Source organism: Maylandia zebra, linkage group LG15 (genome assembly GCF_041146795.1).
Source record: "Maylandia zebra isolate NMK-2024a linkage group LG15, Mzebra_GT3a, whole genome shotgun sequence".
Taxonomy (NCBI): domain Eukaryota; kingdom Metazoa; phylum Chordata; class Actinopteri; order Cichliformes; family Cichlidae; genus Maylandia; species Maylandia zebra.
In genome coordinates, this window is record NC_135181.1 from 24,825,742 (window position 1) to 24,841,327 (window position 15,586).

The 15,586-nt window shown below is 42.4% G+C and overlaps 1 protein-coding gene across 4 annotated transcripts in view; it reads right to left on the reverse strand.

Moving 5' to 3' along the window:
* filip1b (filamin A interacting protein 1b) overlaps positions 1–15,586 on the reverse strand; it is a 55,664-nt gene that overhangs the window by 3,186 nt on the left and 36,892 nt on the right. For 2 of the 4 annotated variants that reach the window (XM_004561058.4, XM_076874183.1), the window contains exons 4-6: positions 15,302–15,480; positions 3,324–6,081; positions 704–1,287 (exon numbers count right to left, since the gene is read on the reverse strand). In XM_004561058.4, coding sequence (XP_004561115.1) covers positions 1,087–1,287; positions 3,324–6,081; positions 15,302–15,480 — 3,138 coding nt within the window. In that variant the 3' untranslated portion in view covers positions 704–1,086. Of the gene's footprint in view, positions 1–703; positions 1,288–3,133; positions 3,199–3,323; positions 6,082–15,301; positions 15,481–15,586 lie in introns of those variants that run through there. The other 2 variants (XM_076874184.1, XM_076874185.1) reach the window with 2 other exon arrangements.

A 15,586-nucleotide genomic window follows, 5' to 3' on the forward strand; every position in this document is an offset into this window, starting at 1 on the left:
GCTGAAGTGAATCTCAACTCAGTCGGTTTATGTGCACTTGTCCACAAGAGGGAGGTGAACGTTCACAATGTGGACTAACGCTCACAGGTCTGTGTGGAAACCATTCTGAATAATGGCCAGCAGGGGGCAACTCCTGCGATTAGAAAGAGAAGTCAGTGAGAAATGGGTCGACTTCACCCAGCTGAACACTTTCCTGATGAGTTTATGATCTCAGCTGCTATTTATATATGATGCTCATTTAGTAAATGATCCCATTAGAGCCAAACTGACTCACAGGTCGCCAACTCATGATGTACCTTGTCCCTCTGTTGCCACGGTACCAATATTTACATCATACAACTCAATAAATCCCTTTACCAGGTAACTTCAATTATCTTTAGTGTCTAAATTTTATTCTTGTTTTTCTTTACTTCTCAGGCTGAGGTCCACATGCATCTGTCCAACTGCTCACATTCTCAAATGCACTTTAGTTGAAACCGGAATAAGAAACCATTACTCTGCACACCTGTGATGAAGGCAAAATCCAGGCTACTTAAAGGTGAGGAGTACAAATATCTTACATGAAATGAATTTTTACTTCTATACAGGATGTGGAATCAAGTTCAGAGAATTAGTTTTCATGGTTTCCCGGAAGTGCTCTGGGAAGCAGCACGGGCACCACGCAGTCACAAAGATGGAAGTTACGAAGCAAAGCCGTACTTGGTTCAGAGATAAATAGTTTTTATTTTGGTGCGTGTCACAAACAATTCACAGTCAGCGCCTCGGTCACCAGAAACCTCCATGAGCTGCGGTGAAATAAACACATGCTATAAAAATACGATGATGACATTAAAAATCTGAACCATCTATGAAGGAGCGGCGAGATGGAGTTAATCAAATCAGCAAAGCTTTCTCGTGCAATTAACCGGCCGTTCAAATGACATGAATATTATCTGAAAACATGAGTGGTAGCACATTAAATGATGTTTGTAAAGCTAAGCTGTGGTAAAAGGCAACATCACACACAGTCCCATGGTGAATGCACACAGATGTGTTCTGCGTCTCTATTCTGGCAGCAGATTTGGGGATTTGGTGGTGAACCGGCACTCAGCTCTTTCCTGCTGCTGCAGAGGCCAAGCCACACACAGTCGGCTTCCTCAGCTCGATTTTCATCGCGTGGCTCTCGGCCCGTGACTCTAACCTTGTCACCGTGGACACGCCCAGGACCGCTTTGCTGCTTGGTTTCATACCTTTTGACACAGGGATCCGTGTTGCGGTGCTCCGACTGTACTGCACATCTGCACTGGGCTACAAAAAGAAGAAGAAGAAAAAAAAAAGACAAAAGCCAGCATGAGACAGAGACAAGGATCTTTTAATCGTTTTATTAACTGTGTCACTGATTTCACTGAAGCAGGGATGGTGAGAATGTGAGCTCCCCAGTAAGCATGCTTTTGGTGGCTCTGATACACGATCAGTGGACTGAGTGATGGTGGGTCATTTCGGGGAAAGGGGAGAAACTCCTAACGACTAGGTACATAAAGCACCGTATTTTTCGGACCATAAGGCGCACCGGATTATAAGGTGCATCAAGCGAAACAAAACAGTCAGATAAGTCAAACTTTACTCAACTCATTCTTCTTGCTTCGGTCCGTTTACAGCATCCTGCCACGAGATTGCATTTGTCCCCAACCATCGGGAACCCTCACGTTATTGCGTTAAAAGTTAGCGTTCGGTCTCCAGCTTCCCTGCGTTTATGTTATGCTAATATAGCTAGTGATCACGTAGCACATCATTATATACCAGCTAGCCCAACTTCAGTAACCATACAACTGTTACTGCCGTTTAGTTTTCTGTCTTTATTTATGTTGGAAGTGATAGCAGAGCTGTACGTTTTAATTTTTTCAGAAATCTCTCAGTCAGGACATGGTATATCATGTTTAGGTGGAAACTAGCAAGCTAACCTCCTGCCAACTTCTAACCCCATTAAATTTAATAAATTCTGTTTTTATGGATGCCTGGATGTTAAACTTCATTGTTACACCTGTTAACGAAGCAACGCTTATCATTTTAATCAAAGATGAAAGAATTTACAGTTTTTAAATCTCAGTGATGCCGCTGTGTTCGTTTGACTTTGCGACCTGAAACGGATGGAGTTTTGTACCCAGAGTACTCCGCGAGGCTCCTGACTACGGTAGCCATAATGCTCTGACAATCCATCAAGCTTACCAAAGTTGTACTAAAACATTCGAGGTCAGTAAGCGCAACCAGCATTCATACATAAGGCGTACCGGATTATAAGGTGGACTGTTGATTTTTGAGAAAATGATAAAATTTTAAGTACACCTTATAGTGCGGAAAATACAGTACACTGAAGTTTGTATTGCTTTGTGATAACTTTTCCATTTCTGTTATATTATGAAATTATGTAGTTCACTGCTGCTGGCGTTCATCATTCTGCACCTCTGGGCCAAAAAAAAAATAAAATCAAGCCCAAGTACCAGAAAGCTGCAGTTCCTGTAGTGACCACTTGAGGCTGGCTCTAACGGTGAGTCACTCAGACGCAAAGGTTAAAATAAGAACTACTAACACACCCATTTAAACTGTCCAAAGGTTTAATTATGCATATTTAAGGGAGTGGTTTGGTTGTACTTAAATACACTCTTAGGAATCAGCTGTTGCGTTTTTAGCATCGTTAAATATTAGTTTTTTCTTTGTCCATCAGTTATCGGGATCTTCTTTGTGTCTCAGTTGTACAGATGTACTGTTTTCTTACCGATTCTTTATGTATAAATCCTAATTTAAACATTTATTGATATCTTTTCAGGTAAAGTTGTTTAGCAGTTTAACCTGAATGTCCACAAAACCTGATTTTCACCTGAATGTATTGATTTGACCAAATCAGTGCTTACTGGACCTTTTCGCACCAGTTTGTTAGGGTTATGTTGAGGTGACTTTGGTAAATGTAAATCTTAAGTGCTCAAAAGTCAAACCTTCAGTGCTCAGTAGCTGCTTTAACTTAGTTTGAAAAAGTGAACTTGTCAGTTTGTAAATTTATGCTTGTGTAGGAAAAGCCTCTCTACAGTGTTGAGCAGTTCTGGGTAAAGCATTCTGGGGTTAGTTCAGATTATATATTCACAAATTCAGTGTTTAATACCTGGACAGAGTGCTATCTAGGAAGCACAGACCACCTGTTTTCATTTTGAAACATTTCAGAAGCAACTGAAACGTAAAAAACAATTGAAACACTTCAGCCATTGCTGGAAACAAAGAGGAAGATATTCATGCCTCTAGGTTTGTATTCAGGGAGAGAGACAGATGGAGGTCATTAGAGCTAATGATCTCACCACTGACTGCGTCGGCCTGGAGGCGGCCGAGGTGATAGGCGTGATCGTTATGCTGCTTGTCATTTTGCTCGGAGTGGTTTTCCCCGCTTGGCGTGGAGAGCGGAGAACTGTTCCCGTTTCTCTGCTTTCTGAACTCAGGCCAGTTGGCCTGAGTGTCAGCACAGGACTGCTGCAGGCCTCAGATGGCCTCTTAAACTGTGGACCCAGGTGGATGTGGATCTTGTTGTCCTCTGTTGTGATGATGTTGCTGTTGTATTTCCTGACAGGTGCAGTTCCAGGCTGCTTCTCTGGGGTCACCTTGATTACTGTGCAGCCTGTGGAAACTTCGTGAGGCTCAGATAAAGCACACGCTTCAGCCACAGGGGTGGTGCTGACCGTGATGATGGACACTGGTGACTGATGGCTGCTCCCACCATTCCTCTCTGGACTCTTTGCTCTGGAGATGGTGGTGATTGTGACAGGAGATTTGGCTCGATTGAGACCTTCCATTCCGTCACAGGTTTTGGTCTTTGAGGTCACGGTCGTGGGTTTAGGGACGATTGTGATGCGGGGTTTCTGAAGACCGAGAGTCGGGATGATGGTGGTGCTGGAGAAGAAATCTTCAGCTCGAGGGCTGGTGATCTCCAAGGTGGCAGTGCTGTTCCCGTGATCTGGGGTCACTCTGATATGAAGTGGCTGACCCGGTTTTTGGGACATGGTTGCCTCCGGTGGATGAAGCAAAGAGACCCCGTGGATCTTCTCAGGAGTGGTCTGCGTGATTGTGATGGCCTCCTTCTTTTTCATCCAGGGTATCCAAGACTTTTTGGCTCCAAGTTCCGCTGAAGCTGGAGGGTATCGTTCGAGAACTGTTGGCTTCTTGAGACTGTGTTGCCTGAGGTTACTCATCAAGTGGTTCTCCTCAAGAACTGATTTCCGGATAAAGCCCGCTGCCGTCTCGTCCTCTGCGGGCTCGCTGGCCATCATATCTGTCTGGACGGCTGTGGAGGTAACCGGGACATCCACCATCCTCCTGCCATTCATGCTTGGCCTCAAGGCACGACTGTACCGCTTGGCAGCTTCAAGCTCCTTGTTGAGGTTCTGCATTTCTTGGCTCATGCTCTTATTCTTCTCTTCCTCCTCCATAAATCTCTGCTGGAGGACAGAGAAGTCAACCTGCAGCTGGGAGAGCTGGTCCTCTTTGTTCATCAGCTCGTGGATTTTCTCCTTTAAAGCCAGAACATCTGCCTGCAGATCTTTGGTTTTGGCCTCCTCCATCTTGCAGCGAATTCTCAGCTCAGCCTCAGGACTCATGACTTCTCCTTTCTCTATGGCTTTGTTTCGGGCAATCTGACTTTTCATCTCTTCCAGAAGCTTTGATAGAGCATTTGCTTTATCCTGCTCTGTCCTGAATTTCTTTTCAAGCAGATCATACTCATCTTCAGTTTTCATCAAATCGCCCTCAACCACCTCAAGATGTTTGAGCCGGCTCTTCAGTCTTTCGATTTCTAGCGTGAGCTCTGTTACTTTGTTATCCTCTTCTGGATTTTGGTTATTTTCCTTGCTGGCCCGCTTTCTCTGCATTTCCCTCTCCGTTTCCTCAAGTCTGTCTATCGTCATCTTCATCCCACTCAGCTTGCCATTTAGCTCCCTACACTTTTCCTCTTCACCTGCCAGTTTATTCTTTAACTCATCTCTCTCTTTGGTAAGCGTCGTCACCTGGATCTCCATCTCCGATTTGTATTTCAGAACTTTTTTGCTCTCCTCTATCAGCTTCTCTGTGACCTCTGTCACCTTCCCCTGCTCTGCTTTGAACATCTTACTTAAATCATCACTTTTCAGCTCTTCCTGTTTGAGTCTTTCTGCCATGTTTTTGCGTTCATCTACCAGAATAACCGTGAAGGACTTCAGCTTCATGAGCTCATCTTTAAGGGCCATTTCCGCTTTTTCGAACTTTGACTCTGAGGACTCGAGTTCCTTCATCCGGGTTTTCACCATCTCCAGCTCACCGGCCAAATCCTTCACGACACGTCTCTCTTTTTCCAGGTTTGCGTGAAGCTGTGAGCACTCCGTTTTGCTCCTGTTAAAGATTGCCTCCAGTTTCTCCAATTCAGCCATTCTCTTCTGGAGTTTCTCAACTTCCAACTTCAGCTCCTTGCTGTGGTTCTCCTCTTCCTGCAGCTTCTTCCTCAGCTCCCTGCACTGAGTCTCTGTTTTGGTAATCTCCTCATCTTTGCCCTCCATCTCCAACACTTTCTTACGCAGATTCTCCAGCTCGGCCATTAGTGAAGAGTTCCCACACTCTCCTTTGCTGATCTTCTCCCTCAGCTCCTGCAGGTCCTCCTCTGATTTCTGCAGGACTTTGTTGCTCTCTTCCAGCTCTTCAATCTTGCGTGTCAGTCCAGCCAGCTTCAGCCTCAGCTGCCGGCTCTGGGACTCCTGGTTCGCCAGCTTGGCGGTCATCTCCTCATGCTCCTGTGTGAACTTTGCTGCTCTCTGCTCTAGCTCGGCCTCCAGCTTTAGGACCTTCTGGCTGCTTTCCTTGGCGGTGTCGCTGACAGACGCCAGTCGCTGCTCTTTTTCCTGAAGCTTCTGAGTGAGATCCTGGATCTTCTGGCTCTGCTGGTCGATCTGCTCAATGTGCAGCTGTCGCTCGTCTACCAACATCAGGGCAAAGGACTTGAGCTTCACCAGCTCTGCTCTGACCTTCTCTAGCCTTCTGCTGTGCTCCTTGTCCTTACGAGCCTGGTAAGCCTTCTCCTGCTCCAAAAGCCTTTTGAGTCTGAAAAACAAAGACAGTGAAAGATCTTAGTTAATCTCTGCTAAAAAAAAATTTTTTTGGAGCACTTGCTTTCATGGACCAAATGTGAATTGTTTGTTTAAAAAAAAAGAAGAAAAAAAGCCAATTCAATTGTAATATTCTTGGGATGGTAGTCCAAAAAGATCCAAGTGCATGAATGCCAGCTATGAGATGGCAGTTTAGATTTGGCAATTTAATTTTTCAGTAAGTTACTACATTGGGTTTACACTTTTTAAATGTAGTTTGTTTCCTTAAAAACAATAATTTATTATTAATTATTATTATTATTATTTCAAATGTGTACACATGTAAACACATCTATGGGGAATATATAAGATGTTCTTAAGAGGCATTATAAAACACACTCACAGACATCCCCGTCATACGGACATGCAAGTCTCAAGCATTATCTGCATCTCCTAAAGCTTGTATTTCTGATCAAATAGATAATTTGTCATTTGTATATTGTACTTTAGTTTTGTAAGTGCACAATATTGTTTTTAGTTAGGTTTTTTGTTTCTCGAAAGTGAGAAAAATATGTTTTTTTAAGTCTACTTTTAGTTATGAATTCATTTTTTCATGTCATTTTATTCCAGGATTGTTTTAACTCCGCGAGTTTGTAAAGTAGATCAAGTCGAGTAAAACTTTTCCTTTTGATAACAAACATTTTCCATTCTATGTGGATACATTTTCACCTCATCGCCCCTAAAAATTACAAACTAATAGTTGCCTTTAATTTTTATTTTGAACACAGTTTGCAAAGACGGGAAGATAAATGGAGCAATTTCACAGATTTAAAAATGGCATCAGCACAGCACTGCACAGTGGCCTACAAAACTGAGAACTGAGCTTTTATTTGTAGATGTTTAACTGATCTCTGCATGAGTCCCTGCAGGTCTGAGAAAGACGCTTTACAGCAGTTACATAAGACACTGGGATACATCAGCTGAGCTCTGGATCAAAAAACAAACTTCCAACCTCTACACATACACCTTCACAGCTTTATCCTCCAGGGTCAAAAACTTCTTCCCCTCCAAACTGAACTTACCCACCGGCTGGGCTGCAGTGCTTGCTGATCCATCTCTGAGGGTGTTTTTAAAAGTAGCAGCCAGACTGCAGCTCAGCGTCTCCTGGGGGGGTCAGAGAGGGAAGGGAAGGAAGGAGGGGCCCCAACTCCACTGGAAATTAGGCATCACATTCCAAACAGCTCATTGGAGGACAATGAGAAAGGTGGATGTCGTGCTAAAGAGCACTGCTCTGCTGGATGGTGATGTCATCCACCCATCCATATATGGACACAGAGGCCCTGCCCTTGTTTGGACACCAAAGTGGGGGGAGGAGGAAAGGCTCAAATCTTCTTCACTGTTTTGCTTTCCCTCTGGGGAAGGAGGCACGACTAGACAGCAGGTGACATGACTCACGTAACGTGTCCACTTTCAAGTTCAGATTTCTTTTTCCTCATCTTTACTTTGGCTCCAGTTTTAACCCTCTGCTACCCACCATGCAGCCCTGCAGCATTTCCACAGAAACAAGACAACAATGCAAGGCGGGAGTTTTTGTTTGGGAGAGGACAATGCCAGAGTTGCACAGCCTTTCTCATTATAATCCCCTGGTATCGTGCAAAGCGAAAGGACATAGATATAATAATATATTTCTCCATAGTGGCTAAAGGGTGGGTGTGGGTGTGTGTGTGTTCCAGACAGAAAAGGCCTGTGGTTTGCACTGCAGAGGCTGCTAAATGAGCCAAATATGAGCAGTGCAAAGAGCTAACAGATGCTTACAGCTCTTCATTATTCCAAATGCATGTGATACATAAATACCACAGGAACAAGAAGCCACACTGTACAGTAACTGCCTGTGTTTTGTGGCTTCGATACTTACACTTTTGTTGGATGTTTGTAATTTAGAGATCTGGGAAATTGCTTTCTCAGCTTTGTATTTTAAATGAATAAAAACCATGAATGTAATCTTTCTTTTTAAGTTCAGAAAAAGCAAATGCCTATCCTGCCATTCAGTGTAGGAAATACTAGAGGAAAATGAGGAAGTACTCTCATGTGATTAGGGATTAATATCACCAAGGACTTTTTAATAAGTTCTGCTCAAAGAGCTGATGCGTTATCAATTTCTCACCGAGATGTCCCTCAGCCATCTGAGAGATACAGTCTCTCTGGTCACTGCCACCAGGCCTCATCCCACCTCAACATGCCTAAAATACCTCACCTGGGAGGTGTCCCGGTCAGATGCTGAACCACCTCCGCGGGTACCTTAAAGTAAAATAGGAGATCTACTCTGAGCTTCTGACCCGGTGTCTAAGGAGGAGTCCAGACATCCTTGACAGGAAGCATGCTCACATCCACAGTCTCGTTCTTACAGTCACTGGAAACATTCAATAACCAGTAAAAACCAAAGCTTCACCTTCAACGCAGCATTCGCATCATTACAGACTCTGCACCAATTCCTCAAATCCAAACATCTGGCAAGCAAATGTTTATTAAGGTTTAATTCTTTTTAAAATTCGCTTTTTTAAATAAATCTTGGTAAAATACAAAACCACATTTTGTAAGATTAAAAAAAAAACAAAAAAACAAAAAAAACTGAGCCCATAAAGTTTTTACTGAAGGCCAGAGACTAAGAGCTCAAGTCTTTTTACAACGTCTGCCTAGTTCAAGACACTTCTGCCTTCACTTTTCACCTCCATCTTTTTGACCATCTGTGGTTAGCGAGCATAGCAATCCTGCTGCCAATGTTAGCTAAGAGCTCCACTCAGGTTTGAAGTGTCACTTCACCTGCTGTACCCCAGTATATGAAAAGCCCTGGTTTTAACCATCTTGGGAGTTTCCACTGCTTTGAACATCCATTTAGATATCAACCATCTATCCTGAGCCTACATGAGAAAAGCTCTGAGGCTTTTACACCATTTAGACTTAAAACAAATTTGTTTCAGATTAAAATCGTACCACGCATTCAAAAGCTGCACTTTTGAATGCGTGTTTGCACATTAAAATTCTTCCCTTCCTCCCAAATTTTACTCCGATTGCTCCCCCATGCTCACAGGACACAGTATCTGTCATTGCTGCCTTGTTGGCAGATGATGGCTCTGCAGAAAGCCTCTCTCTGTGTTTGGGTCTATTCATAGCCTCAGCACTAACCGAAGCCTGTCACAGAGAAGGAAGAGAGCCCCAAACAACCATAAACCAGAGCATGGCTGAGCCCACAGCAAACATCGGGCCAGGAGATGCTGATCTCAAGCTAATAATAGTTGCAGTAATTACCATTAACGTGCTGAACAGACGCGTCAACAGGCACGCTTTGATACAGAGGAGGCACAGTTCATGTTCTGACACAAACTGGAAAATCTCCACCACTGTGAAATTACAGAGAATCAAACCTACATTTTTCTAAAGACAAGCCTGATTTATCGGTCAAAACGTCGATGTCTCAAACCACATTAACCCATAACCACACTGGGCTCAGGGCCCTCTGGGTGGTCATGACAAAAACTGACAAATCCATGTTGCCGAGACTGTTGGATTCCCCCATCAGGAATCGATGCAGATCGACGATATTATATGGATAACAGTTTTCCCCTTCATCAAAGCCACTGAAATTTGTATTTCTATAGTACATACCAGTCATGATGACAAGTCGTTTCCATAAATACATTTTAAAAAAATTAATGAAAATCATCCAGCAGGCAACAGGTCAAAACAAGAGCTGGAGCTTGGATTCTGTGAGGTAAAGTTAACTTTTACATCACAACCTTTTGGACATTTCTTCCTTCATTAGTTAATAAACATTTGGTTGGTTGCAGCCCTGGTTTGTTTTATTTTAGCCAAATGAATTAAATTTATTGCTTAGATCAAGTCTCTAAATGGCAGGTTTTTCGGCAAAACACTCAGCCGTAGCTCAAAGTAAATGGATGTAAACCCTGCTGGTGCACTGTGGTGGACATATTTTCATTGAAGGATCTTAGCTTGTTTTTGGTGGGGGCCTTCCAGAGTCAACAGATTCATAAGCTGGTCTCTCGACACTTATTTTGTGTAGCTGTAGTGGTCTGTGACTGTTGTTACGCAAACAGAGCCTTGTAATCGGCCAGCGGGATCTCTGCTGGGAATGACATCATCAGGGTCGACATGTTGGTGATGCGAATCCACACGCTTACTGCAGCCAGCAGGAATGTGTTATCAGAGCAAGGGGAGAGGTGAGATCAGGGCGACGTTAGAGACACAGAGTCTGAAAACTTCCTAACGACCATGAAACTGAACCAACAGCTCTCTAAAAAAAAATTGAATACACCTGAACATCTTCACTGTTATACTTCAGGTCTGTCCTTCAACCTGCAGACCACTGAGCAGGCACCACTGCTTCAGAGTTTAATTCATTTAGATGGTCTTTTCTCTTTTTTTGAGCCATATTCTGTTTACTTGAATGTTAATTTGCAGTAACATTCACTCCCTTTTAACTCTCGTTTAGGTCTCCTCCTCCACCATTTTCTGAGAAAACCAACAGTTAAATCAGTTTATCAGCTACAAACCTAAGTGAATCAGGTTTTTATGACTTTTCCTTTAACCTGCTGCATCTTAAGGAAGCTGATGAGAAAAAAGTGAATGAGGAAGAAAAAAAAGGAATGGAAAAGCCCCACAATAATGAAGACAGCCAGTATCACACATATTTATGATTCTTAAACCATCACTGAAAATATGAAAGCAAGCAGAAAGATGCTGCTATGAGCCATGCAGACAGATCTGAGACTCGGTGAAGCATTTCTCCACATTCGGGCTGTTAAGAGTTTTTATGGAGCATGAGGAGCAGCTGAAATCTTCTATTGTGCAGATCTTCTTATGCCATCTCTCACATTTGGGCTGTTTTGATGTTGGGTAATGGAGGTCAGTCACTGGAGCCATCAGCACACCTCAAACAAAGACCTTATCAGATCACTGCACACGTTTTCTGATGCTCAGTTTGGGAGGCCAGAGTTAAACTTTCCAAACCAAACAAGCTCACGAGTGACAACCATTTTCCACCATGTATAAAACCTACTGTATCATCATAAATTCTGCTTTTATTTGGAGCATTCATAACCATAAGCAGCCCAGACGTGAATTACAATGTGCAAAATGTCATAAAGTCAGAATTTGAACCTTTTCAGTCATCATTTCCTTGTTTTTTTAAATAGTCTTACACAAGCTATTTAGTTGGATTTAGTGATTGTTACAAACTGAAATAAAAAAAAATTCCATTATGTAAAAGAAAAAAAAAGAAAGAAAAAAATGTTCTTATTGTACAGATAAGGCCTCCAATCAGACTATAAGGATGGATGGAAAGACACCACAGTGCCACCCATTGCTTGATTTTATAACCAAAAGAAAGCTGCCATCATAAAATGTGCAGGTACAAAAACAGTTATCTGCTAATTACTGCCAAGAAACAGACCAACAGTTATATAAAAGTTGAGTTTCACTCACTAAAAATGAAGCACAGAAATCCTGTTTGTTCTTTTAGTACAACTATTTATGTAAAAATTCATATTTTTACTGACACGGGTGGCTACAGCTGCCCTGCTCGGCATCTGCTGCTTAATACGCCAATTCTTGATGATTTTTTTTTTTTGTTTTATTTTGTTTTTTGTTTTTTTGTTTTTTAAAAAACTCATTTAACATAATTGTTATGAAGGAGGAAATCATTTATGGAGATCAAACAGTTGGAACCACTTTGTGAAGAGGCTTTTTTGAGCCACATTAAGTGTACTGACATTTTCATTTGGAGTAATATTCAATCTCTTTTAGCTCCAGTTTTGGTCTCCTCCGCCTCCCACACCATTTTCCAAGAAAAGAAAAAAAAAACAAAACAGCAAATGTTGTTTATCAGCTACACTGACTTTTTCCTCTTACCTGCTGCATCTAAAAGCAAAGCTAATGAGAACCAAGCGAATGAGGAAGACATTAATTTGGACATTTTAAAAACTGGGAGATTATGGGGATTAACTCACTTTTGCAGTTTTATGTCAGAAGCAAAGTTGCTGCTTTAACAGTATTTAAAGCAATGCAGCACATCAGTTCACATCAGTCGCTGCTGCGTGTTCTGTTTTTGCGATGACTCTGTAAGGCATGTTTCACCACCTTGCCTATCAGACAGCATCTAAAACCCCGCTCTAGGTTTTATCTGACCTGGCCAAATAAACATGCATCTGCAGAACACACGTTCTTTCAAGAACAACTCATCTCTCATCATCTTTTAAGAAACGTATCCCTAGAGTCTGCAAATCTTTCTAATCCCATGGAGTGAAAGATCACAGCTTGGTGGACTTCTAAAAATACAAACATTACACATAACATCAAATGATTTCAGCATCCGGCAGTGTTTGGTGTAATCGCATTACTTTTGTCATGATAGCTTGATTTCAAAATGTTTTAAAAATCCATGTGGGAGATGGAACAAAAAGGGGTGATGAGCACTTCTAGTTTGAAGAGTGTGGCTAGAAGCTGAAGCTGTTCAGCACAGCAAACTGAGCACAGGATTGAAATTTAAGTTTTTCTATTAAAAAGTTTGGGGTTTTCTTTAGCAGAGCTGAGCAGCTTCAGCTCATGATAACAATTTTTCTGAGAAACATCTGTGATGCAGATCCTTCCATTTGCTCTTTGTTTTTTTGCAGAATACTTTGTGTGTGTGTGTCCATATGCACTTGCATCACTAACTTCAGGGTGAACTTCAACTGAACTTCAGGGCTTTTTCTGTAAGCCACATGACATCAAAGCTCAATAGAAAGCAACGCTGACCCTCTCTTAGCAATTTAGCTTTCATTTTCAGCAGGTAACCAAGGCAGATATGGACAGGCTTGTAAGCGTGATGATGCAGTCCCAGCTTTACTGCTTTCTACAGTAGAATCTCACCATTTTTCTGCTCTGTGGCCTCGTTTTCACCCACTTTACTATCAGCTTTGTCCCAATACTAAAAACTACTGAAAGAAAATTTGTGCAGATTCAGCTAGCTAATAAAAGCAGAAAAGCTTAATTTAAAAATCAACAAAGATCCAAACACCACACTGGGGACAAAGTTAACAGGAACACAGTTGATCAAACAAAGACAGAGAGGACGAGAGCAGCTAGGAAACAAGACACAGGTGGAAACAGTTAAGGTGGAGCAAACAATCAGAAACACAGGGTGAAAAACCAACAGAAACTGAATGTATATGAAAAAATATTCATAGTCACCCCTTAATTCAGGTCATGAAGTCTTGAGCTGACCGTTTTCCCCACCACCATCTAGGTGTTTTGAAACAGGATTTGACATGCAGAGAGGCGGATCTGACTAGAAACTGAGGTGACTGCGTGCTCATTGGATAAGAGCTTGTGATTTTCAAGTCATTAGCCAATGAGCATAACCCTCTGTCACTCTAAGGTAAAATTTATGTTGTATTTAAATCACACAGGCCTAGAGATTGGTTTGCGACCACCTGGCAACCCACTGGTTGCTAGGGGAAAAGCGAGTAATCAAGTGGTGGCCAGGGAGATTGCAGAGTGGTTTGTAGGCCTGTGTAACCAAAGCCATTAACTCATCATAATCGCTGGCCGTTGTGTTCCCATGAATAACTGGAGTTCCGATGAGCTGCCCCCTGCTGGTCATTTGATAGAATGCAGCAGCGCCTGAGAACAGATGGCCTGGATCAACTTTAACAGCGGGGTGTTTATTTTTTAAAAGAAAAGGGAGAGATTAATGCGCCACCTTCACAATACACAGCAAATTCAGGCATAAACAACCCATCTGAAACCACACCATGAACGCTTACAGCGAGTTTGCAGGTTTTAATTGAGCTGAATCCAGAACTGAAGTCAGAATCCTGCTCCTCACATACACGGTCTTAAATAATCAGGCCCCATCTTATCTTAATGACCTTGTAGTACCATATCACCCCATTAGAGCACTTCACTTTCACACTGCAGGCTTACTTGTTGTTCCTAGAGCATTTAAAAGTAGAATGGGAGGCAGAGCCTTAAGTTTTCCGGCCCCTCTTCTGTGGAACCAGCTTCCAGTTTGGATTCAGGAGACAGACACTATCTCTACTTTTAAAATTAGTCTTAAAACTTTAAAACCTTTCTTTTTGCTAAAGCATGTAGTTAGGGCTGGATCAGGTGACCCCGAATCCTCCCTTAGTTATGCTGCAATAAGTGTAGGCTGCTGGGGGATTCCCATGATGCATTGAGTGTTTCTTCTTCACTAACTATGTGTTAATAGACCTCTTTGCAGTGAATCATACTTGTTACTAATCTCTGGCTCTCTTCCACAGCATGCCTTCTATCCTGTCTTCCTACTCTCTGCCCCAACCGGTCGCAGCAGATGGCCGCCCCACCCTGAGCCTGGTTCTGGCGGAGGTTTCTTCCTGTTAAAGAGAAGTTTTTCCTTCCCACTGTCGCCAAAGTGCATGTTCATAGGGGGTCATATGATTGTTGGGTTTTCACATATTCTATTATTGTAGGGTCTACCTTGGAATATAAAGCATCTTGAGGCGACTTTTGTTGTGATTTGGCGCTGTATAAATAAAATTCAATTGAAAATTGAATTGGTTCGTGCGCTCTTGGCATCTTGGTACAGATGTTCCAAGCTGCTATAACTAACAAGGGCTTAGTTGTTAGTCCAATAATTTACAATAATCAGCAATGTGGGCATTTTATTAGCATTTTCATTATCAGCTGACGAGGCACAAAAGCTAACCTTCAAAATAAAACAGGAACTAACCTGAAGAAGGATCACAAAGGCAGAAGGGGACGCAAAGAGGCACAAAAGTTACAACGGGGCCGTGGAATAATGCAAAACTAATAAAAGCAGAGAAATATGAGTAGGCAGAGTAATGCATTACTTTAAAAAGCAATAAAGATTCAGTTGTTATAGATTATGTTTTTGGCTCACAAGACCACAAAATGTTGATTAAACCGCTGCTAAAAATAGTTCACAGCAGCTTATAAAAGGTGCAGTAATCCACCTCCAGCTTCATTTTAAACATCATAGTTTGAGCTGATTTTAAACGTTTTCTTTTATCTTCTTCAGGGACCACATGGCTTTGAGTTTTAGAGATGGACTCATTTTGTTGGTTTTGGCAGACTAACTAACTTTTTTCTTCAATATTTGAGACTGTTGAGCTCTTTTCATGCCAAAGTAAGCAATCTAAAAGAAAACAGGTACTTTTGTCCAGCCAGCCTGAACTCACCTCTCTCTCTCCTGCTCCAGCAGGTTGGTGAAGTCGTCACTCTTGTTGATGAAGTCGGTGTGCTTTTGCTTCTCGTTGTCCAGCTCCATGACGGTGCGGCGGTGGCATTTCTCAGCCAGCAGCAGCTGCTCCAGCATCCGTCTGTACGTATCCTTCTGTTTGTCCTCCAGACGGTCCAACTAAGGGCAAAACGCGTCAACACTCATTATGGACAACAACCCGCTCTCTAACATCGCATCTGCCAGCACAATATCACAAACCATTAGCCATGGTTATGGTGAGATT